The following is a 24,219-nucleotide window of genomic DNA, read 5'->3' as shown; positions in this document are numbered from 1 at the left end:
CATTACATATTATCTTTATGTGTATCAATTTGCTCCTTATTGATCACTTTCTGATCAATTGTTTATTGATAAACCCTTTTGTGCCATATTTTTGGGTGGGAAAATTTAGATTTCAACCAATTTTATATATTGAGGTCAGGTTGTGATATCCTTATTAGAAAAGGTGGTGCAGCGTCAAATTAGTGAATGGACTTGAAATTGTTGTTAAGTACTCTTTTTGATCATATTACAACTTCCAAATTAGTTTTTACAGAAAATAGTTTGTTGTGATGACCACCCATTTTTATTTCTGATGAATGCTAGTAAATTTGTTATGGCATGTCCAATGGAAGAAGCTATAGCTCCTTTTCATATGCTAGGTGCAGGCCCATGAATTATGAAAATATAAATACAAATTTTAACTTTATCCAAAAAGGCGTGGCTAATTTGCACAAAAGAAAGTTCAGTTCGTGTCAAAGGCAAGGGGCTTAAGATTTCCGGGACTACTTAATATTTGAGGAAGATATGCTGACAGATGGCAATCTAATTATGCATGATTTTTAAATCAATTTTCAGTTAATTTGCTATCAATCCTAGAAACTTGTAGCTTTGGGAGACAGATTTTCCATTGGATTGGGATTGCTTAGTTGCAAACAGTTCCAAAATTGTTTGAGCAGCACCTGCTAAGACAATTTGTTGTCCAAATCTTCATTAACAAGTATTTTCTCACAGTTAAATAATTGTTATACATAATCTTAGGGTTCATAAAGTATGAAGCGAGCCAATGCCTCCAGCCCAGCTTCCTTGTACAAAGCTGCAAGCTGTTCCCGGATATCAAGCCATGATGCATCAACAGATGCTAAATCCATCAAGAAGGCAGCCTGGTCAAGAGCTATCTGAGATACAGAAGGGAAGCATTAGTTAATTTAGTTCTCAAAACACATGAAATGTACATATTAAATCCTGAAACAAGTTATTTGCATAAAGCTCGTCCACCTGTGCAGGTGCCTTCCCTTTTTTAAGATCCTCTCGCCTTCCCTCATCCGTAACCCGTTCTCTCAAGTATTCAATTTGCTCATCATCCCACCCAGCAATGTCACCAACTTTCTGCATACAACTTCAACTCATAAATTCTGGTGAACAACTTTCACCAGCTTTAAACCGTAATCGCAAAAACCTCTTGGGAATAATTTGGCAAACCAGAATTTTAAGAGATTTTCAATTAATTGGGGTTTAGTCCAAAAAATTGGCATATCAAACAACACATAAAAATTAACTCACAGAAATTAATAGCAGAAAAAAATTTAAAAATTTTGGGGTGCACTGAGTTTTTTGAATAATAGTGATAATATCACAAGTTCCAATTTATTGAAATTAAATCGTGATTATTTTGTTCTCAAATATTCTGGTATTTTGTTAAAAAAACCAGCAATCAAGTTTGCAAGTGGTGATTAATTGAGATTTTTTGCTGATTATTGCTTCACTGCTTTAGACTATAGGAAGGGATACATTTCCAAGGCAAGATAGATACCTCATATCTACATCCTAGTGTCCACCATGGTAATTTCAGTGCTGCTCTCGCAGCATCCTTAGCTTCAAGCTTACGACCAATTCTGCCAACAGAGATTGGGAAAAAAATTGTGACCAAAAGTATTAACAGTACTTCGAAACCTTTGTAATTTTATGCGTATTGTGCATCAAATTATTGAATGAGATCCAAACAATGAGTATTCTGAGCTAAATTGCATGGCGTGTAGCGCATTATTTTTCTTTGGACAATAGATAAAAAGTAGTGTTAAGGCCAATCAGGCTGACTTCAGGAAAAGCTCTGCATTGAACACAAAAGGGCGCCCAAAACCAGGAAAATGGTTCCTATTCAAGTAATACTCCCCTGTCACCAGCGCTGAAACCTTCATACACAGATTAAGTATTTACTTGCAACTGTTAGTTTCAATGCAATATAATCCACGGTTCAATGAAAATAAATTTCAGCACAAAATTTTGTTCGTAACTACCTGGTCACCTCTTTGCAAATGGTCCAACGCAATACACTCAAGAACATCTGTAAACAACGCAACCTGGAGCAATGCATAACAACTAACTTTTAACCTGTAGACGTCTAAGTATCGATCTGTGCTTAAAACAGAAATCACCAACAATGAAAATAACTATTCCAGTTATGATCAAAAAGAAAAAAGTGCATCTGCCAAGTCAATATAAGATTTAGGTTGTTACAAAAGTAATTTGCATATATGGTTTGGGATAAATAAAAAAAAGCCATTCATCCAAATTGGATGATAGAAACATATTTACTAAGCTACTTTTCTCCATCACTACTCAAAAACTAAACAACCAAGTTCGTAACTTGGTACACTCTGGAGATCAAAGATTTAAAACTTGCCTGACATGCCAGTTCATGCGAGGCAAAACAGCTCCCAAGTCACTCGCCTAAAAACTCTGGAGGCGATTTTTTTGGTTACTAACTCACCGAGTAATGGCGACAACATACGAAAAACTTGCCAATTGGAGCAGAAAGGAAGTCATCGGTGAATTTGATCAGTTGTGTGTTTAGATGGGCAACAATACGCACAATAAACAGGCCAATGGGTATTGACTTCGTTTGCCGACAGCCTTATTAGAGGCACGTTCTGTGTATACTTGCGCGTTTTTACCTTTTTCTAAACAAATGCTTGAGCATTGTGAGGCGCACACCTTAGTTTGCCCTGCCTGCAGTTTCGAAACACTAAACCCTGTGTTCTCAGACTGGTGTTATGCCTGTATTTGCAGATTTTTACCTTTGTAAAATCCCTTTTTCCATTGCTAAGTGCGCCCTAACACTAAACTCTGTTTTCTATGTACTTGCTTACACTTTTATCTTTCAAAAATCCATTTTCCCACTGTTAATTATGTTTTTTAAGATTATCTTGTAAAATATGTATTTTTTATGTTCGGAAATCTTGCCAGAGTTTTTCCCCAGGTCACAAATTTCAAAACTATGCTCAAGACATTCATAGTTTGATAAAAGATTACAGGAGTTTACATGGGAATATATTGGCTTTATAAGCCACTGAAATGTAAATGTGAAGCTCATCCCTATGAATTCAAACAATTATTCTGAGTTTTTACATGTTACAATGGCCTATTTTTTCTGGCACGTTCTATGCTCTACCATCTCAATATAGTATCAGAGCAATAATTGTTCTTGTGCCTGTATCTGAATAAGTGCTGTGAATTTGTGCGAAGAAGCATAGAGAATGCAAAGAGATGCATAGAAGAATATAGCATAAAGGCGGAACTGGCTTTGGGAAAGGCACGACTGGTTTTTTATATAAATTAGGCAAACATTATATGCACTGCTACCAAAGAGAGATATAATTGCATAAAGGAAGTTTGTTGTGCAAACTGCGAAGAGCGTGGTTTTTTGTTGCGTGTGATGTCATTTGAAGGTGTTTCAAATCAAATGCACGCTTCTGTGTGAACATCTACATGTGAAGGTATTGCTAGGCGAGTTTGAGGCTGCGTGAAATTTTAATAAAAGTTTTGACTCCTACATTGCCATCAACGCCTTCTCTCTGCATTTAAACTCTTTCTCAGGCCAAGTATGAAATAAAACGCGACAAATAAGACACTGCAAACTCCAATCGAAGGAAAGCGAAATTAAGTATGTTCAAGTGTATAGCATGAAAGGTATAAGGCATATGCAAGCATCTTGGAGGATATAAAAGTCTATCACAGTCAAAAATGTCACTGATCATCAAACCTGAAAAAGAAGCCACCATATATGTTGTTTTCATATGCTCTACATCACAATAGGAATTCGAAGATATTGTGTAGTAGGAGAAGCATATTTTTTGTTTGAATTATAAGGTTTGAGTATTTGAAAAGATTAATTTTAAGGTATATCTAAGTTTCACAATTCTTTGTTTGTGGTGAGATAAGGGTAAAAAGTAGATGAGTAACTCCACACGAGAGCAATTACTGCTCACTAGGCTACACCAAGTATGTGCATTTAAAAAAGATATTTTTTGGAGAGATTTATTACAAGGGCGCATTATCGATGGAAACTGACACCTAATGTCTACATATGGCTTTTATTTTGTGTTGCATGCAATCCTCGAAGAAATATGGCCTTTAAGCTTTGACTATCTAGTGGCATATAGTGTACCTGATTACATCTTACTTGACACTAAATGTTGCACGACATTAAAAGCGAAAGCTTAAAAAAGGTTATGAAGCAAATATCGAAGATAATGGATAACATAAAAAGAAAAGGATTTATCAAGCTTAAAGAACAACTTCACTGGAAGTCGAAGGTGCCCGAAGCTGGAAGATTTTTATCATCTCAAACTAGCTTCTCCCTCAAAGATGATACTTTACATGAGAAGCAACACCAATTTCATTGTGTCCCTTCACGGAGCCAGGATGGGCTTGGCTTTTATTGGCAAAACTTGTGGGTGCAGTTAGTGAATTCACTTTTGGTTCAATTTATTTTGTACACCAAAGGAGGAATTGGTTCCCATAGCATTGGAGAGGGATATTGACTCTTTCGAAGGAAAGTGAGCTCTTGGAGGAGAGTTGTTCTTTCATTGTGCATTGAGGATGAGAATATTTTATGTTCTCTTCTCTAATGTTGTACAGAGGTTTTGCAGGTTTGACAATCAGGAGATCTCTTGATGGAGTCAGTTGATGTTTTGGGTGAGTGAAGAGAATTTGTGGAGATGCTCCATCAAAGTTTCCAGAAGGGTTGTGTTCAACTCTTTTATTATTCTGCCCTTGGATTGATGTAATAAGGGGTGGAGGAAATGTTGGATTTATTACATCATTAGATAGGTATATAGGTTAGTTTAGATAACAATAATAAAATAAATTAACATATAGATGGTAATCTATAAATAAATATTAGGTTAGTTAATTGTTAGTAAATAAAATATTTGTTAGGTTAGTTGGTTAAATTCCCAGTAAATAAGTTACTGAAGTTTACATGGGAATGTATTGGCTTTATAAGCCACTGCAATGTAAATGTGAAGATGAATCCAGTAAATTCGACCAAACAGTTATTCTAAATTTTTATGTACAATGATTTAGGTTTCTGCCATTTTATAGGCTCTGCCATTTCAATATATTTGGCCAAGTGAACCATTCGCCATTGGCTTGCTATCCTAAAGATCCATTTGAGATGTAAATACTTTATTCTATATAGAACGATGTACCTTGTTTGTCAAGACTCAAAACCATCCATTAGAGAATTGAGGTCACCTCTAGTGATTCAGTTTCTTTGATTGACAATGGTATTACTTCAAGCAACGTAATCCCAACAATTTCCAGAATCTTGATACTTTCATATATTGCCAGATCGAAAACCTCCATTGTTGTAGCAACTCCTTACTCAGCTTTACCTCTTGAAGATTGAGAATTGTTGAATTCCCTTTGGCCATTGAGAATTGTTGAATTCCGTTTGGCCATCAACCTTTAGGATATTATCATTTCACAAGGAGCATTGAGTCCCCTTATGTTCCAGGAAGTGACTTTCATTTCAAGGATTTGACTCAATCAGAAGCCCACTGAAGATGGAGGAAATGGGTTTGAATCAAAGATCCAAAACTTCCAACATCCACAATGGAGTTCTATTGGTGGACATTTTATCATCTACCGAACACTTAGAATAAAATACCACAAGGATACTCTATCTTCCCCTGAACAAAATAACTAGTTGTGCCAAGATTGCGAGAAAGACTCCAAGGTCTATATGTGTGAACAAGCGAATTTAGTGGGATAGCTTCTTGGGTAGTGTATGCTGAAAATCTCAAGATGGACTTACACTTGAGAACTAATATCATTCACAAGTTCAACTTTGGCAGATTTAACAATTTATGTTTTTGGATTTTCTGGTTTAGGACTTCAGAAAAGATAAAAAAAGGATGAAGGTTTAGGAATTCTAACTACTTCTAAGCTATTCCTATGAATTCAAGAGACGGTAAAGATTAGGTGAAATTGGTAACGACGCTTTGTTTCGCCACACTCAGACAACTACGCAACACGGGTGCAATCTTCTAAGGTTATGCTTAAAATTTTCACACTTACGAAGAATACCAACAATTGAACAATATCATTCCAAGTAGAAGTTAAACATCCATATTAAAAGCTCAGGCTAACTTTACACATTGAAAGGAAATCATCCATCCAACAAAAGTATGAGCAAGATTTCACCGATCAATACTATCAGATCTATCATTCATCTAACAACTTGAAAACAAATTACTTAAGCAAATCTAATCTAATCTAAATGTTGAAGGGGATATGCAACCATGCAACCATTTATCAATAAAAGGATTTCAAAACAATACTGATAATGAATTTATTTTTATTCAAATAGCTATGTGCAACAATTTCATAAATCTCTCCACCACAATGAAATGAGACATTGAGAGTTTATATAGAGTTTTTGAAAGCAAAATAAGCAGCCGAAATCAATCTAAGATCGACAGCTGAGACCTAAACAACCTAACCTTAGATAAAGTTTTTAAAATAAAATCCAAGATCAACTTCAAGAGAGACAAGTGGTAGAAGATTAGGATTGTATCCCTTTCTTCTGATATTCAATGAATTTGGACACAATTTGGTCCACTTCCTCCATGGTGACATTTGGCAACATGTTGATCCTGAACTCTAATCATTCCACGTCATCTGCACACAAAGCAAAGGTGATCTCCCAATCCAATTCCGCCCTGAACTCTGACCTTCAAATTCTCCAACTGCATATCATTCTCTTGGCGGGTATCCTTCCCAATCATTTTTGTAACTACAAGGAAGATCTTGTCTTGAATCGCCTTTATCTACCCTTCTATTCTATTAGCATCATCTTTCACCTTTTCTAATACTTCATTCTGTGCAACCAATGTCCAGTGCCAACAGTTGAAATCATAGGCAGGCCCTGCTTCAATTATCTTCTGATTAACCAACTCTTGAGATGAGATTCCTTTCAGCTCTCTAAGGGATGGAATGATTCTATCTTGGACATCCTGGAAGTTAGCCCATATTTTTGCCATATTCTCAATCCTGGAAAGCAAAGAAGAAGTTTGATCATATGCTGATGAGATTTCTTCTATGAACTTGGGTGCTTCTTCTTTTATACTTTCTATCCAATCTTTAGTTTCTCTGGCTATTACTGCATCTTCCTCGAAACTTTTGACTACTTGTTGGGAATCCAAAAGTGAGAGAAGCTCTGGATTGGCTTGATCAAGTGGCTTAGTAATCAACTGCCGAATATACTCTTTCAAGCTGAGAAACGAAAAATTGCCAGAAATAGCCCAAACTCGGCGAGTCCGAGTTCGAGTCACCCCCCACGAGTCCAACAAACTCGGACTCGAACTCGGTCGAGTCTGGGGTCCAAACTCGCCTCGACTCGGCCAAACTTGCCAGACTCGACCAGACTCGGCTAGACTAGACCAGACTCAACCAGACATAGACTGGGCTCCAAAATCTTTAAAAATCTCTAAATTTCTTGATTTTTTCACTTTCCCGAGTCCAGCCGAGTCCGAGTCCGAGTCAGCCTTGCCGAGTCCAAGTCCGAGTCCCGTTTCTTTGCTTTCAAGCACTCTACTTCTCTCTTATGCCCATTCTTCTTTTTTGTCTCCTCATCCAATTTTGCCTTCATGTAAACAACTGAATTATCTAAGTCATCTTTTACTTGGGCCTTTGTGCTTGGGCCTAAGTCAGAAAGTGGTGATCTCATACTCATGAGGAGCAATGTCTCCCTTTGCTTTGTTCACCTTAGGCACAACTATCTGCACTGTGCGGTTACTTGTCTCATCTCTCTAGATGGTAGAAAATCTCTTGGCTGGTTTCTTCACAGTAGTTTGCTCTAATCTGGCCAAGAAATCTGCCATGTCATCCTCTTCTTGTTCTTCTACTACTAGCGTGTTCATCTTCAATCTCCTCCAACCATTCAAGAACAGTGGGTTGCTCGATGCCTTCTACCTCTTGGTCATCCTTTGTTTCTATGTCACGTGCAATACCCCGGAGAGCAGAAATCGTCCCTTCTTGAAACTCTTATTTAATATCCGTGTCATGTTCTGATTCTAGGATTTTTGTGTCAGTAGGAGATGGTGGCTGTTCATCTTCCTGGTGGACTGATTCTGCATTTTCCTCATGAACTAAAGAGGGAATTTGTATTTCAACCAATGATTCATCAACAATTAATATGTATTTCTCATTCCTTGATGTGGCGGAACGAGATGGTTCTATTCTTTGCTTCTTCTAAGAAAGTTCTTCATTCTCAACTGCCTTCCCCTTCCTTTTAGCACTCTCGCTTGGTCTGGCATTTTGTGTTGCTTCTTCATTTGAAGAATATCCTTCTGCTACTCCCATCAGATTATAAGTCAAAGTTATATTCTTCTGCTTCAGCCTGTGACACTATTGATTAACCCACCACTTTGTATATGTCATGACTGGCCGCATCAAGGTGATCAAGTCTGTATGCTCTAGTGCTGACCATTTGATGGGAGGAAGAGGTGTGTTCTCATCAAAGCCAAGTTGAGTATGCTCTCAGCTATCTTCTAACTAATTTGGTACGAGAAAAGGTTGAGTCTCTCTGATGAAATTCATGGATAGCCTGGAATATAACCTTTTTCCTGATTTCATACTCATCAACAGCATTTGCCCAGAAATCTTCTATATCTACTTTATGTCTAAATCTTTCCTCTTTCGTTGATCTGATGTTATTGTGAGGATCATAATTGGTTCTGGATTGGTAGAATGTGAAAGGATACCACTACATCTCTAGCCTCGCACTCTTAGCTGTCAGCGCAGTTGAACAAGATTCTTCCATATTTCCAATGAAGAATGGGAAAGATATGGTTGCCTTCTGCCTTACTCTCTTGAAGCTCCGATATGTTTCCAACTGTCTAAGAACTTATAATAGGACCATCCTATTGGTTGGGTAGATTGCCAATCGGTAAGGACGACCTGTGAAACCTTGGATTCCGGCATAAGTAAACTTTGGAAATTGGATAAACTAGGATTTGTACCTGTTGATTAGACTTTTCGATTCATGAGGAAGTCTATTGTGGGTGCCTCCTTGCAATGTTCTTGTGACGTACATTAGGAATGTGTCATGGGCTCAGAAACTTGTCCTTAAGCTGCAGCTGAGGATAACAATCATATGATCGGAATTCATTCTCACCACCTCCTACTATGCCTTTACAAATCAGTCCTGAATATCTGTAAGTTTCAGCCAACGGATAAATTATGTAAGAACTCATGTGGAATGTCTTTGTCCTTTCCAAGTTTATCAACTATTCATGAAGGTTATCACTGATTATGCGAGGCCAATTGAATAACTAGGTTCCTGAAGTGATTTCATCCATGAAATAATACATCCATGTTTCGAATAGCTAACCCTTAGAGCTACCCATTACTCTATTCAATAGTAGGATGATATTACCATACTCTTTCTTGAAGAATGGACGCAACAAATACTTCGGCACTTTTCTTTGAGGTCTTTTCTTCTCAAGCCAAGACTTGTTTACATTCGCAACACAAAGTTCAGACTGACTATCATAGACCCTCTGGGCTGCTCCTTAGTCTTATAGGTGGTTTTACTGTGCTTTGGTATACCAAATGTCTCTTGGATGGAGAATTCTGAAAGATTAGCCAAGACTCTTCCATCTGATGCAATGATTTCTCTCGATTGTGCTTTATAGTGCAAAGCACATTCAACTATTAGCTCAACACACTCTTTGGCTGGTAGGAATCCAGCTTCCTGGACAATTCCATTGTGCATCATTTTGTGGGCAATAGGTGTAGGAATGTGTCCATCATGTCCGTACATTCTTTTCTTGAATTCCTCCATATCAACATGTCTGAGGTCTGTGTCAATGATATTCTTCCATTTGGATTTGATTTTGGACTTCAATTGTACTCCTTTGCTAGCGAACTTCATTGCTACCTGTAAAAACACATGAAAACTCCATGTTATTTTCAGAATTTAATTCTGATTTTAAATTTTTTTTCTGAAAAATTTCACTTTCAACCTGTTAAAAGGTTAAGTTTCTGCAAAAAAAGCGAATTGAAAGTGAAGGGTTTGGTCAAGAAATTGATAAAAATTGGAGAAAATAAGACAGAAAGGTGAGGAAATTCAGTCAAATTGATTTTTTGAATCCTCTTTATGACTAAAATTTACCTCTTATTCTGAAAATTTGTTTTAAAATCAGAGAAAAGTGCTTAATTTCTAGACCTTTAACACTGAGAAGAATCTTCTTCTGGACAATTCTTCTTCAAAAATCCAAAATTCATAAAATTTGAGAGAAAACTTCTCTTCAATGCTCTCAAAAATTCTCAACCTGAATAATGAATTGTGAAAGTGAATTAGTTGAAAATATAAAGTCTAGGGTTCTTAAATTTAGAAGTTTTTGATTTGTTTTATTGTTTTTTTTTTATTTTAAGTAATTTTTATTGTTTTTTTTGTGTTTTAATCTTTCCAAAATGGAAAGTTTTATTTTTCTCTCAAAAATTCAATCTTATCAAGGAATCTTCTAGAACTTTCTAGAAATTTTGAATTTCTAAATGTTGAAAATTATTTTTTATATTTAAATTTTGGAAAATAATTAAAATTTATTTCTTGTGACATTTATTTCCCAATATGCTAGTCTGATTTTATGTGAATTGTGATCAGAATTTTATCTTTCTGGCATGGAAAATTTATTCTCAATTTTAGGTCTGGCTAGGTATCTTCACATATTCCATTTATGCCTAGATGAATCAATGTGTCAGTGTATGATTAACTTGCAAGGGTTTGGACAATTTATTTTTTATGCCTTGAGGTTTGTGATTTTGGAAGGAATTTATTTCAATTTGCACATCCTATGTCTTGGCATGCTTCATGTCAACTGGACAATCACCATCCTTTAACTTTCTTGAACTTGGATCTTGTTTGTCTTGCCAATTCATGTCTCGTATCGGATCTTGGAAGGACCTTTGGACAATTGTCTTTATGGTCAATCTTCATGCTTTATAAGCAAACCCTCAACATGTTTATACTTTTAAACCCTAGACAGGGGTTTGACTGACTCATGCCACCTTTATTAACTACAAATCGGAGTTCAGCGGAGTTTGGACATCATTCCCCATGTCTTGGTGAATTTGAAAAGAATTTGGATAGTCATATGTCCTCTTATCATGAGTAGATTTAGGAATATGATCAGACCATCTGATCTTATTTGGACAAAACTTGAACCATCTTTCTCTTGTACTTAGCAAATTGGAAGGGTTTCAAAGTTGTTTTTGACATTGTGTTTGCTGTTCATGGTGAATTCCAAGGTTGATCAGACAATTTGTATTGTATTTCTGTCATGCCCTTTGTCCAGGTTTATTTCATCTTCATGTGATGCTTTATTTGTCCAACCCTAGGCAGACTTGGATCATGTCATGCCACATTTTGTAAGACAAATTTCAACTTTGAATATTCTCTTTCTTGGTAGAATTTGTAAGCTTTGGACAGGTTTGTATCATACTTGGAAGATCATCACGTGTATCAAATTAGAACAATCTTTCTCTTCCAAGGCGGGTTTGGAGATGATTAAGAACTTAGGATATTTAGCAAACCCTTAGTCTGTTATCTTCAACCTTACTGATCATGATTGCAGCAGTTGGAGAATTTTGTTTGGCTTTCAAATCCCTGGACATGTGAATTTAGATTACTTTCTTCTTGGCGGGGCAAGGTTTACACAAGTTTGCTTTATACTTAAAAGATCATCAAGAAGTCTGTCAAAGTATTTCTTAGAATATGATAGGATATGATTGCTTTATCTTTAGCAAACCTTCAATTTTCTCTGTATGATGATCTTAAATGAATCTTGGGTATGTATCTTCCTCCAAATTTGTCTTGCTTTCTTATCAAGGACGGATTTGATAGTCTTCTGGACAAGGTGAAGTGCAAATTTGAAAGATTACTAAGGAGACTATATACAGATTTAGATTCTCTCTCCGAAGGCGGATTCAAGGATGATCAATGGTGAATTCAGAATTTTATCAGCAAACCTTCAATCTGTTGTTAATGGCGAACTTGAACTTCTTGATTATCCCTTTCAAACCCTTGAACCTGCTTTATTTCTCCTTCTGGAGATGATCAAGGTGGAATCTACACTTTCAAACTGCTACCAATGGGGAATTTGAGGAATATATCGAACTTATTTCCTTCAAACCCTTGAATTTGCTTCACTTCTTCAAGGCGAATTTGATAATAGGATCAGGTTTTGGCATGAATCTGATAATCTTTATGTTTTTGAGCTGCTTACTCTGATCACCCTTAGCGATTTTTGGAGATAGACTTATGCTTCTCGAATTTGGCAAAGAGAAGTGTTAGTAAAACCTTGTCTATATAGCTTCTTGGGCGGATTCTAGAAGCTTTATTTTAACCTCTTACTTGGCACACAAGAAAGTATCTTTAGGAAAGATTTAATGCTTTATTCCACCTTTAAGGAGTTCGAATTTCTTTGCTTTCTTCTAGAAGGGGGTTTGGAAGATGATTGCAGATTTAGAAAGTTTTATTGTTTTATTCTTTCTCTAAGAAGTTCGAACTTCATCTTTGGAAGCTTCCACCACTTTTTAGAGAGTTTTATTTGTTTCTAGAATTCGAACTTGAGGAAGGTCTTTGACATGTCACATGTTTTATTGCTTTAATTGCCTTGTGATGCCAAGTCATCACACTTGCCATTTTCAACCCCTTTGAAATGCCATGTCATCATTCTATTGCCAACTTGCAAGGCCTCCTTGTCTCTAAGGCCAACTTTGGAAAGAATTTGGACATAATTTTATTATTCGCTTTTATCCTCCTTCCTATGGCGAACTTTGTCAACCTTGGGCGAACTTTGGAAAGAGTTTGGGCATGTCTTCTTGAGCGAACTTTATATTCCTTGTGCCATGCTTCATCAAGGCGGACTTTGTCAATCCTAGGACAAGGCAGACTTTAGAGGGTGTCAGACATTCTTGTGTATGAATAAGCTTAACCCTAGGCAGGAGTTTGAGTAACTCTTGACATGGATTAGCTAACCCTCAATAGGAGTTTAACATTTGTCGGACAATTTTACTTGGACAACTCTCCTATGCCTTGGCAGACATTGATCCTACTTTAACCTCTTCTATGCTTGACATCCTTGGACGATTTTGACTGATCATCTGTCATTCCACTTGCCTAACCTTGAGCCTTGTCGAACTTATCTGCCATCTTACTTCTTCAACTTAGGCGAAATTTTCAATGTGCCATATCTGAATTCTTCCTCTGTACTTGATCAACAATGTTCATTCCATGTTGATACCATGCTGGTTCATCTGGGACAGAAACCTTAATTTGGATTTCCACTTTGCTTTTGTACTGTTGTTCTTCTGGAACAAAACCCTAATTAGGGTTTGCATTTTTCTTTTTATCCTTAAAGACATCATTTTCAAAATATGAGAACATGGGAAGTAATAATTTGGCATGGGGATCAAAACCCTAATCTCAGAAAAAAGCAAAAAATTCAAACCCTTGCTTTTTAGGTCTAGAAGCAAAAAAATTCAAATCTAAAGACATGGGCAGGATAAAAATGACCTAAAGAACAAAACCCTAATCTCAGAAGAAAACAAAAATTTTGAAGCCCTGCTTTTTATACCTAGAGGCAAGATTTTCAAATTCCGACAAAATGGGTAGTACTGAAATGACTTGAGGAGCAAAACCCATATGCCACTTTCTAAAAAGCAGAAAAAGCAAAAATTTCTAAAAATAGCAAGTTGTTAGAAATTACCCAAAGCAATTGCGATCCTCGTCGTTTGGACCTTCTGAGCACTTTGGCAACATTCAAATGCAATTTTGAGTAATATTTATCAACTTGGCTCAGGATGACTTCAAAAACTTAACTCTCAAAATGAAGATTTATGAAAATGCAGAGCTAAGACAAGACCCTAAAAAGCACAAACAAGGGATCCCTATCTGTGATGGGGCGATGTGTGAATTAGGTCACAACAAGTTCCTGCAAATCGCACACATGCAAATATGGATATCTAATCTAAATCACACACTTGCATGCTATTAAAAACCCACTCCATTGCACTCCTATTCCTCAAGATTTTGTGCTTTGTAACAATATTGCTCTCAAAAGCACGCACAAAAGGCTATGAGGAAATGGAGATTCAAAATGCAAGATGATTGAAAGAGAAAGCGACATGCAAGATAACAAGAATGCAAAATGCAAAAGATGAACTAAACGCTAGATGATTGAAAGAAAGAGGGGTTGGGTTTAAATAGTTGTCCTTAAGGAGAAATCATGCATCGGGATGAATATGGGATAATAGGAGATTAGTGGTATAGGACGAATGAGTGGTAAGGAGAGAAGATAAGTGGTAATAGAAAATAGTAAGTGGTAAGGAGTGTTTATTGTTTATTTTAAATACATGGAATGGAAAATAATGAAATATATATTTATCTAATGGATTTAATGAATTAATGATATGAATATGTTAATAATATAATGGAGAATGAATACATTATAAAATAGTGAATAATGGAATACTGTAATGTCCCCTACTAGGTCTAGGCTTGTTTTCACCATAATTTATCCATTCCAATATAATTATGACTTAAACTAACTTGATTAGGAGACAAATCTAACTTAACATGAATCAAATCTGTGATATTCTATAGTTCAATTAATACATCAATTATTAACAAGTAAATTGTTCATCTATCATACATCCATAGTAACAGCAGTAGCGAGGATTATATCCAAACATATTCTTCTTACTGTATATTACCTTGTGAACTCTTTCTGATTTACAATCTAATATTTATTTGTCTGATAAAAGCTCTCTCTCTCTCTCTCTCTCTCTCTCTCTCTCTCTCTCTACATATATATATATATATATATATATATATTTTCATCTGATATATATTTTCATCTATTTTCAGATATTATTAATATACTTATTATGGCCGGTAACTGCATAACTTAATAGATGTATTACTGCCTGTAACTGCATGTATTACCACTAAGGAGGAGGATATTACTGGCTGTAACTTAATAACAGTTCTGATCTGATTATTAAGGCTTTTAGTATTTTGTAATCTTCCTTCCTATTCGATGATGCTCAAACACTTATTTATGTCTTGACTGGCTTACATCAGATAGAATACCTTTTTTTTTCTCCCATAACTGCAATGTCGTCCTCCTTATATGAATGGATGGTTCTGTTTGGCCAAAGGCAGCGATTCCTTACAAAGTCGTTACCTTGGTTATCCTTAACAGCAGCTTGATATTATTTAATAACTAATATTAATGCTCAATCGGAATATGACAATTTTATCAGACTTCATATATTCCAGTATACGTATGAAGCACATCCCGCAATGTATATGGGTATCCTTTCACGTAATCAATTACACACGGGGGTCAATCCTCACGTTAACACCAAATATGATACATAGGTCACGGGTAATATATCAGTCTCGTCGGAGTACCTACTCAATGTATTACTAAGCTTATTGGCTTCCTCATGAGTGAATGATCAGACTAAGGCATCTGAATGATATTTATGGTCTGAAGAGGTTGGTTTATTGTCTTCGCTGAGGCCTATGGGGTCTTTGTTTCTGATATTCATATCATGATGGTCAATTTCCTCTAAGGATCGATTTCATGTTCTTTTCCCTCAGATGCTGCGACTGGTTGGTGAACCATCCCTCCTCCAGCTATGAATTTTTTAACAAGGTAATCCCCGTGAAGCTTTATCTGAAGTGGGGTGGTGACTCTTGGAAGAGTCACCACTTTGAATGGTGGTGACTCTTCCACCATTCAATGATGCTATATCTGAGAACATCAGAAAAGCATGGATATCACTAACTTTATATCCATGCTTTTCTGATGTTCTCAGATATAGCATCATTGCCTTCAGACCTACATCGAAATTATGCACTTATGCGTGAACTAGACCAACAATTGCAATGTAAGTAGTAAATATATTCATTTGCTAAGCTTTTCAATATATTAATAAACATGCTAATATTTCTCTTCCTTCAAAGTGTGCCCTGCTACAAATATTTTACATTTTGTTGACATGACTGATTGTATTTATACAACAATATTTATTTATGCGATGCCAGCTCCTAGAAAATTTGTGTTTATTTTATTTATTTAAAGATTATATTCAAGACTATTTAAGAATCATATCTACATGAAGGTTTTAATTTTTTATACTGAAACAATTTTAATTTTTACACGGTTTTGTATTTTTTGTTTAAGCTATTTACATGAGTTTTTTTTTTAGGATTTAGGGCATAGTTAAACTAAGACTTATTTACTTTTAACCACTAGGTTGTTTGATTTTAGATTGAAGGTAGACCAACACATTCAACTTCAGATTTTTTCTGGCAAATTATGCTATTTAATTTCTTCCGTCAAATTCAAAGGAAAATAGTGGCAAAAAGGTTCCTTTCTGGATTATGGAACAATTTTAATTTGTTACAGGGTTACCTATTTACATGAGTGTTTTTTTTTTAGGATTTAGGGCATAGTTAAACTAAGATTTATTTACTTTTAACCACAACTTACTTCGTTTAGGTGTAATTATGCTATTTTATTTCTTCCGTCAAATTCAAAGGAAAATAGTGGCAAAAAGGAACTGTTTCTAGATTATGGAACAATTTTAATTGTTACAGGGTTACGTAATTTTTATTTAAGCCATTTATATGAGTTTTTTTAATGGAACAATTTTAATTTTTACACGGTTTCATATTTTTTTATTTAAGCTATTTACATGAGTTTTTTTTTTAGGATTTAGGGCATAGTTAAACTAAGATTTATTTACTTTTAACCACAACTTACTTCGTTTAGGTGTGGCAGCGATATAAAACCTGAATTTTAATTTCTACGGAGTTTTGTATTTTTTATTTAAGCTATTTTGATAAGTTTTACTGTGCTATTTATGATAAAAAATAATGATTTCTATATAATAGAAATTTAGTACATGTTAATTTCTATACAATATACTTTTACTATTTCGTATTTTTTATTTAAGCTATTTACATGAGTTTTTTTTTTAGAATTTAGGCCATAGTTAAACTAAGATTTATTTACTTTTAACCACAACTTAATTCATTTAGGTGTGGCAGCGATATAAAACCTGAATTTTAACTTTTACATTTTATATTATTTATGTTTAGATTCTCCTTCAACTTCAGATTTTTCTGGCAAATTATGCTATTTAATTTCTTTATTTACATGAGATTTTTTTGGAGGGATTTAGGGCATAGTTAAACTAAGATTTATTTACTTTTAACCACAACTTACTTCGTTTAAGTGTGGCAGCCATATAAAACCTGAATTTTAATTTCTACGGAGTTTCGTATTTTTTATTTAAGCTATTTTTATAAGTTTTACTGCGCTATTTATGATAAAAAATATTGATTTCTATATAATAGAAATTTAGTACATGTTGATTTCTATACAATATACTTTTACTACGTGTTATCAGATCATGGTGCGATTAAATGAAGCTATTGATGTAATCACGATTTCAAGTGATTTACCTGAACAACAACTGTTGCCCTCGAAACGAGAAGACGCTACTGCTTCAGGATCTGCTTCAAACTCCGTTGACTGGAACGGAAACAATGAAAGTGAAATTGAGATGCTTGCAAAGAACATTAGTGCAAGTTGCCATGAAATTATCGAAGACCTAAGGTGGACATGTGGCCAGGCGGAGCACCTCCAAAATGAGGAGATTGAACTGGTTGAGGGTGCTATGCAAACGGTCAAAACAACATACAACGTACTTCAGACGTACTATGAATCGATCCGAGAAATGCGATACAGAGAGTTTCATGGAATAAATGATTTAACAACACCAAAGCATAACTTCCATGAATTTGTTAGGCATGTATGGCCCCCTGAATAGTATGGAAATTGGAAAATAGAAGTTTTTGGTTGTCTCTATTGATTTTGAATACGTGTAATATATGTAACCTTTCAGAAAAATTATAAGCGACTACATGTACAATCCAAAATCCTTTTGAAATAAGATAACCACAATGTTAGTTTTCTTCCTTCCATAAATAAAGGTAAGGCATTTAAAATATTAAGGATAAACTTCAAGATTTACAGTTCATCTAACTCTTATGGAAAAACTAATTTAACAACAGCAAAGCATAACTCCGATGAATTTATTAGACATTTCCATGAATTTATTAGTCGTGTATAGCCCCCTAAATAGTATGGTAATTAGAAAATGGAAGTTTTTTATTGTACCTATTGATTTTGAATATGTAACATATTTAAATCTTATGCTATATGCTATTTAATTAGAAGAATAAATACTTTGCAGGAACAACCAAACAATGGCCATATTAACTACAGATGCAATCAAGCTTATAGTGGAAGGAGCTATAGACTTATCCCCATGCGTCCAAGTATTCTTTATATCAACATTTGGGAGCAACCCTGAACAAACTACGCGATTCTGATTAGATATTTCTGATGGTACACATAAGCACAAAGCAACGTTGCCCAAGAAGTATAATAATTACATAATCTCTAAAGAGATTAAAATCGGATCCATAATAAAGTTATCAGAGTACAACTGTCCCAAATCGAGTAACACACGGTAAGGAGCTAATTATTAGAGTGCTTTTTAGATTTAAAAATAATTAAAATTAAAAATACTGCTTATAGAATTAGAAAATGTAATGTTGATAGTTTGTTTCATTACACGTGTGTAGGTGGATTACGATTATATGCCTAGAGATCATATCTACGATACATGAAATGATTGGGGAACCAGTCTCCCTTGATGCAAACCAGTACTGCCAGATGGATCAAGCGACACAATTCACCCCTACTTTGAATATTGGAGTAGAAAACCTCCAAAATTCAGGGATACTCTCTCAAACAAAAGTACTATTTGGAGTAAAGCGACCCCAAAGTTCAAGTGGGGTATTGAGCATAATTACACCTATAAAGAACTTGAATCCATTCCAAACAAGGTGGACTATCAAAGTTCGTGTGACTATAAAGAAAGAAATTCATCAATACAATAAGCAAACAGGACATGGTCGAGTGTTTAGCTTCGGCATCACACGTGTATCATGTTTTAACAATATGGCAGATGCACATTATGGTAATATAGACATTGGAGCTACGTATAAGATTTCAGGTGGGGTTGTGAAAACTGCTAATAAAATTTATAACAAACTTAACAGTGGGATAGAAATAACTCTTGTGCCTGAATCAATAGTAACCCCCTGTGAAGATGACCCTTCCATTCCAAAAAACCATTTCTCATTCATGCCTATTAATGAAATACTTGAGCAAAGTAATAATTCAGTCATCGATGTTATTGGTGTTGTTATTTGTGTAGAACCAAGCTCAACAATCAGAAGAAGAGATGGAACAGAGGTCATAAGGCGTACCATAAAGCTACTAGATATGTCTCGAACTACAATAGAAGTTACGATATGGGGAGCACCATCTGAGAAAGAAGGTGTCCAACTGCAAAAAAAATACTACCTTCAAGAGACAACAATCCTAGCAATCAAGAGTGGATGTGTTTGAATATAATGGAAAGGTATTGAGTACATCAAGCAATACACACCTAATTCTAAACCCAGCAATATTAGAAGCTGATAAATTGAGAACCTGGTTTGACCAAAATGTAAGTGACACACATGAACCTTCGGTCAAGTATGCTAGCTTACCCCCGCCAATTACACGAATGACAATCAGCGACATCCGACGACAAGCAGAGCATATGGGACAACCTCATCATTGCATACTGAAGGCAACAATTGTACACATTAAAACAGAATCCTTCTGCTATCCAGCATGCTCCAATCAGATAAATGGAAATGAGTGCAAGAAACGATTAATTCAAAATGAAGAGTTAAATTGGTATTGTTCTAAATGTGAGACGACACTCACAGAATGTGCTTATAGATACATAGTTCAAATGCAATTAGAAGACCATACAGATACATTATGGGCTATAGCATTTGATGAAGGAGCGACACAACTACTGAGTATGCCTGTTGAAATGTTGTATAAGCTATAGTTCGACCCAGATGCAGAAAGTGATACTAAGGAAGTAATAAAGTTTGTACTAAACAAACAATACATCTTCAAATTGACGTACAGGAAGGAAAAATATAATGAAGAGGAACGACTGAAAGTAACAATTACTAGGGTAGAACAAGTAGATTTTGTTGCAAAAAGTAATATCTTACTTGAACAGATCAAAGCAATGCATGATGAAATGGGAGCTGAGGAATAGATTGAAAAATTATAAAAACAAGCCTGTACAATGATTGTGAATTTTTCATATAACACAAAACAAGATATAGCCTCTACGGCCCACATTGTCAAAAAATAAGTTGTATACGAATGTAAAAATATATTTGTTAAATGTTGTAAGTGTTACTCAAACCCATGGCTCATTCCAAAATATTTAAATTCTTTTCTAGGTCATTTGACTTGTATAAATAGATATATGATACAATTAACACTTTCAATGTACAGACGGATGCAACTATATATTTGTTAATGTTGTATGTATTATTCAGAGCACGCCTTCTTCCAAATATCTGATTCTATGTTTTTCTCATTAAACTTGTATAAAAATATATATGGTACACTTGATGCTTGTTTTTTCATTCATGATTTTCAATTGCCTGGCTATAAACTATCTAACCCCAAAATGTGTATATCAATAACAAACATTGAATTTGTTTACAGATGGCCGCCCACTTTGTAAAAAAATAAGTTGTATACGAATGTAAAAATATATTTGTTAAATGTTGGAAGTGTTACTCAAACCCATGGCTCATTCCAAAATATTTAAATTCTTTTCTTGGTCATTTGACTTGTATAAATAGATATATGATACAATTAACACTTTCAATGTACAGATGAATGCAACTATATGTTTGTTAATGTTGTATGTATTATTCAGAGCACACCTTCTTCCAAATATCTGATTCTATGTTTTTCTCATTACACTTGTATAAAAATATATATGGTACACTCGATGCATGTTTTTTCATTCATGATTTTCAATTGCCTGGCTATAAACTATCTAACCCCAAAATGTGTATATCAATAACAAACATTGAATTTGTTTACAGATGGCCGATTGTAATAGTCGAAAAAGGCAACTTAGCTCCAGGCAAATAGAAATAAGAAGAGAGAATTGTCAGAAGAGAAGCCAATATTATTATGCACAACACGGAGAACAAATTGCGACACGTAGATGGCTAAGAAGGGAAGAGAAAACTACCCAACACCAACAACAAATACTACACATGCCTACGTCCAGAGATAATCCGATGTTTACAGTGGCATTGAAGAGATTTCGTCAGAGAATAGACACACTAGCTCACCTAAGAACATGTCATGTGTGTAAGGAGTCCTACCCAGGCATGCTCCTTTCTTCGTCAAACCTTGATAGCACTTGTAGAAGGTGCTTTAATGAGAAAGGCCTGCACCGCTTCTCTGTAAGCAATAACATGGATCCTGGTGAGCAGCCAATAGTCCTAAAAAGGCTAACTCAGATAGAAGAAATGCTTATTGCTAGAGTAAACCCTGTCTTGCAAGTGAATCATACAAATGGAGGTCAATACAAGTACAGTGGACATATAGTTAGCTTCCCACAAGACATAAAAAATATAGCAAAGGAGCTTCCACGAAGAGTTTCTGACTTAGATGTGCTTATAATACGTCGATTAAATATTCAAGGTCAGTATTATGAATGCTACGTGAGGAGGTCACATGTTAGAGATGAATTGGAATACAAAGTAAAAAACGATCTGTATTATAAAGATGTTATAATCAATGATAATCACTTGTCAGAACTCCCTGAAAGAAGGACAAACATTTCTGACAAATTACATACCATTAAAACTAACGATGAATTTATAAACCTACATACTGGTGATCAGACTGATGAAGAAGAATCTGAAAATGAAATACCAAACACGTCATCTTTTGTGGCTAAGTTGCCGAATAGACACAGTGAACTTGAAATCATAAAGCAGACATTGGAGCTTGAAGACACTATAAGTGAAAGTATTACTTGGCCTACAATTGATACGTCTCCAGTTAATGAATATAATACTGAGAGCTTACTTGACATAGCATTCCCTACACTTTTTCCAAATGGAACTACTCTACAATCCCAACCACGATTAAAGGAGGTAAAAATGCACGAGTATGTGTTACACCTAATAAGGTTTTATGACCAAAGGTTTGGAAGGCATCCAAGGTTTCGATATTTTATATTCAATCTTATGATGCGCCATTGCAATCAGGGACTTGCGACAATATTCATGCACACCTCAAAACTCTCCCAGACACACAATTAGCTAAAGAGCTTATGCGTTTTGGATCATCAATGAGAGGGACAAGGCCATATTGGAAAAAGTGTCGCTCTGAGTTATCCAGCATGATTAACCAAATAGGATCACCCACATTATTCTTCACACTGAGTGCGGCTGACACAAAGTGGCCAGATTTACAACAGCTACTGACAGATGCTATGGCTCTGGCAATGCAATCAAACAAGCACCGTCTACAGAATGTGATTAATAACCCACATACTACATCTCTATACTTGCATCAACGATTTACTATCTTCCGTGAAGAAGTCATCGAGAAACTCCTGAATACAAAAGACTACTGGTACAGGTATGAATGGCAACATCGAGGAACGGCCCATATACATGGATTCCTTTGGCTCCAAGATGCACCAAACATGGACAATCTTGATTGGGAAAATAATGACGAGGTTAGAAAGGTCAAAATGTTATTTGATCAGCATGTCAGCACTTGGAACACGCGAGAAGTATCGATGAGAAATAATACAATACATCGCTCTACCCGTGATGATCCATGCCTCCTAACTACACCTGAAATATTAGCCACAAGCATGTCAGAAGACTATGACAACATAATCAATCGAGTCCAACGACACACAAAGTGCAAAGAGGGTACATGTTTACGTAAGAAAGGAAAAAAATTAGAGTGTCGATAAAAAGCACCATGGAAAGAGCAAGAAACCTCCACATTATCACGTGATACAAATGGCACAAAGGAGTATAAACCTGCAAGAAATGATGACCGACTAAATATACACAGTCCAGAAATGATCTCGATCTGGAGAGCCAATATAGATTGCCAGCCTGTTGTGTCACGACAACTCGTCTTAAAATACATTGCCAAATATGCATCAAAAGCAGAAAGGGCTTCAGAGAGTTGCAAAGATATGCTAACAAGAATATCCACGAGCCAACGGACAGGAGATGCTGCGGTAACTGCATATAGGAAATTCATGACAAAACTTCTAGTTGAACGCGATATTGGTGCACAAAAAACATGCCACATGCTACAGAAATTGCCCCTTGTGTGCAACAGAACTTTCACAACCTTGAATGTTGGTCGAAAAGTGCTACACCGAATAAGAACAAAAGGGAATGAAAAAAGATTGGAACTTAGTTGCCTGGATTCTTATATAGAACGCCCAGTAGAAATGGAAAGTACATCACTATTAGAATCTGCAAGATCTTACTCCTATGCAGCAACTCGTAAAGGTTCCAAATGGAAACAAAGAACAATAAAAGCCATTGTGAATGTTTTCCCGAAATTCTATAGCATTCCAAAACAAGATTCAAAAATCTTTGAAAATTTTTGCTGGAGTGAGTTACTTCTATATAAGCACTTTCGAAACATAAAACAAGAGATAGGCCTTGACCGTGAGACAATAATCGCAAATTGGAATCAAATGAATGAAAATAGGTATAGTGTATGGCATGTAAATCGTACCACCGAACAGGAACCGAATACTGAAGAAGAAGAAGACAGTGAGAATAATATAGACACAGAAAGTGTAATGGAAATGCAAGAATGGGAATTACTCTAATGAATGGGAATAACAGGTCATATGGACATAGATGAAAATGAAATGCTTGGAAGGCGTGAGTTTGATCGTAATTACAAATGGGATGAAAAAACTGTGCCGAATGAGCTACATGATATGGCATTACAATTCATAGCCATGGCAAAAAACCATTGCCCAAATGAACCTATACCATTTGTTGACAAAGTACCAGAAAAGACCTTATCAGTAGAACAAAAGCAAGCATTGGCAATAATCATGAATCATAGTAATAGCGTTACGAATGGAGCATTATATATGATTATACAGGGAACAGCAGGCACAGGGAAATCTTATCTG

General features: G+C 35.5%; 1 protein-coding gene across 1 annotated transcript in view; it reads right to left on the bottom strand.

Moving 5' to 3' along the window:
• Positions 1 to 587: 587 nt before the first annotated feature.
• LOC131065750 (protein IN CHLOROPLAST ATPASE BIOGENESIS, chloroplastic) overlaps positions 588 to 24,219 on the bottom strand; it is a 96,561-nt gene continuing 72,929 nt past the window's right edge. The window contains exons 7-11 of the mRNA XM_058000375.2: positions 1,995 to 2,057; positions 1,795 to 1,889; positions 1,511 to 1,592; positions 976 to 1,086; positions 588 to 875 (exon numbers count right to left, since the gene is read on the bottom strand). Coding sequence (XP_057856358.1) covers positions 735 to 875; positions 976 to 1,086; positions 1,511 to 1,592; positions 1,795 to 1,889; positions 1,995 to 2,057 — 492 coding nt within the window. The 3' untranslated portion in view covers positions 588 to 734. The remainder of the gene's footprint in view (positions 876 to 975; positions 1,087 to 1,510; positions 1,593 to 1,794; positions 1,890 to 1,994; positions 2,058 to 24,219) is intronic.

The sequence above is a fragment of the Cryptomeria japonica genome, chromosome 7, assembly GCF_030272615.1.
Source record: "Cryptomeria japonica chromosome 7, Sugi_1.0, whole genome shotgun sequence".
NCBI classification, from domain to species: domain Eukaryota; kingdom Viridiplantae; phylum Streptophyta; class Pinopsida; order Cupressales; family Cupressaceae; genus Cryptomeria; species Cryptomeria japonica.
This window is presented reverse-complemented; position numbering and strand designations above follow the sequence as displayed.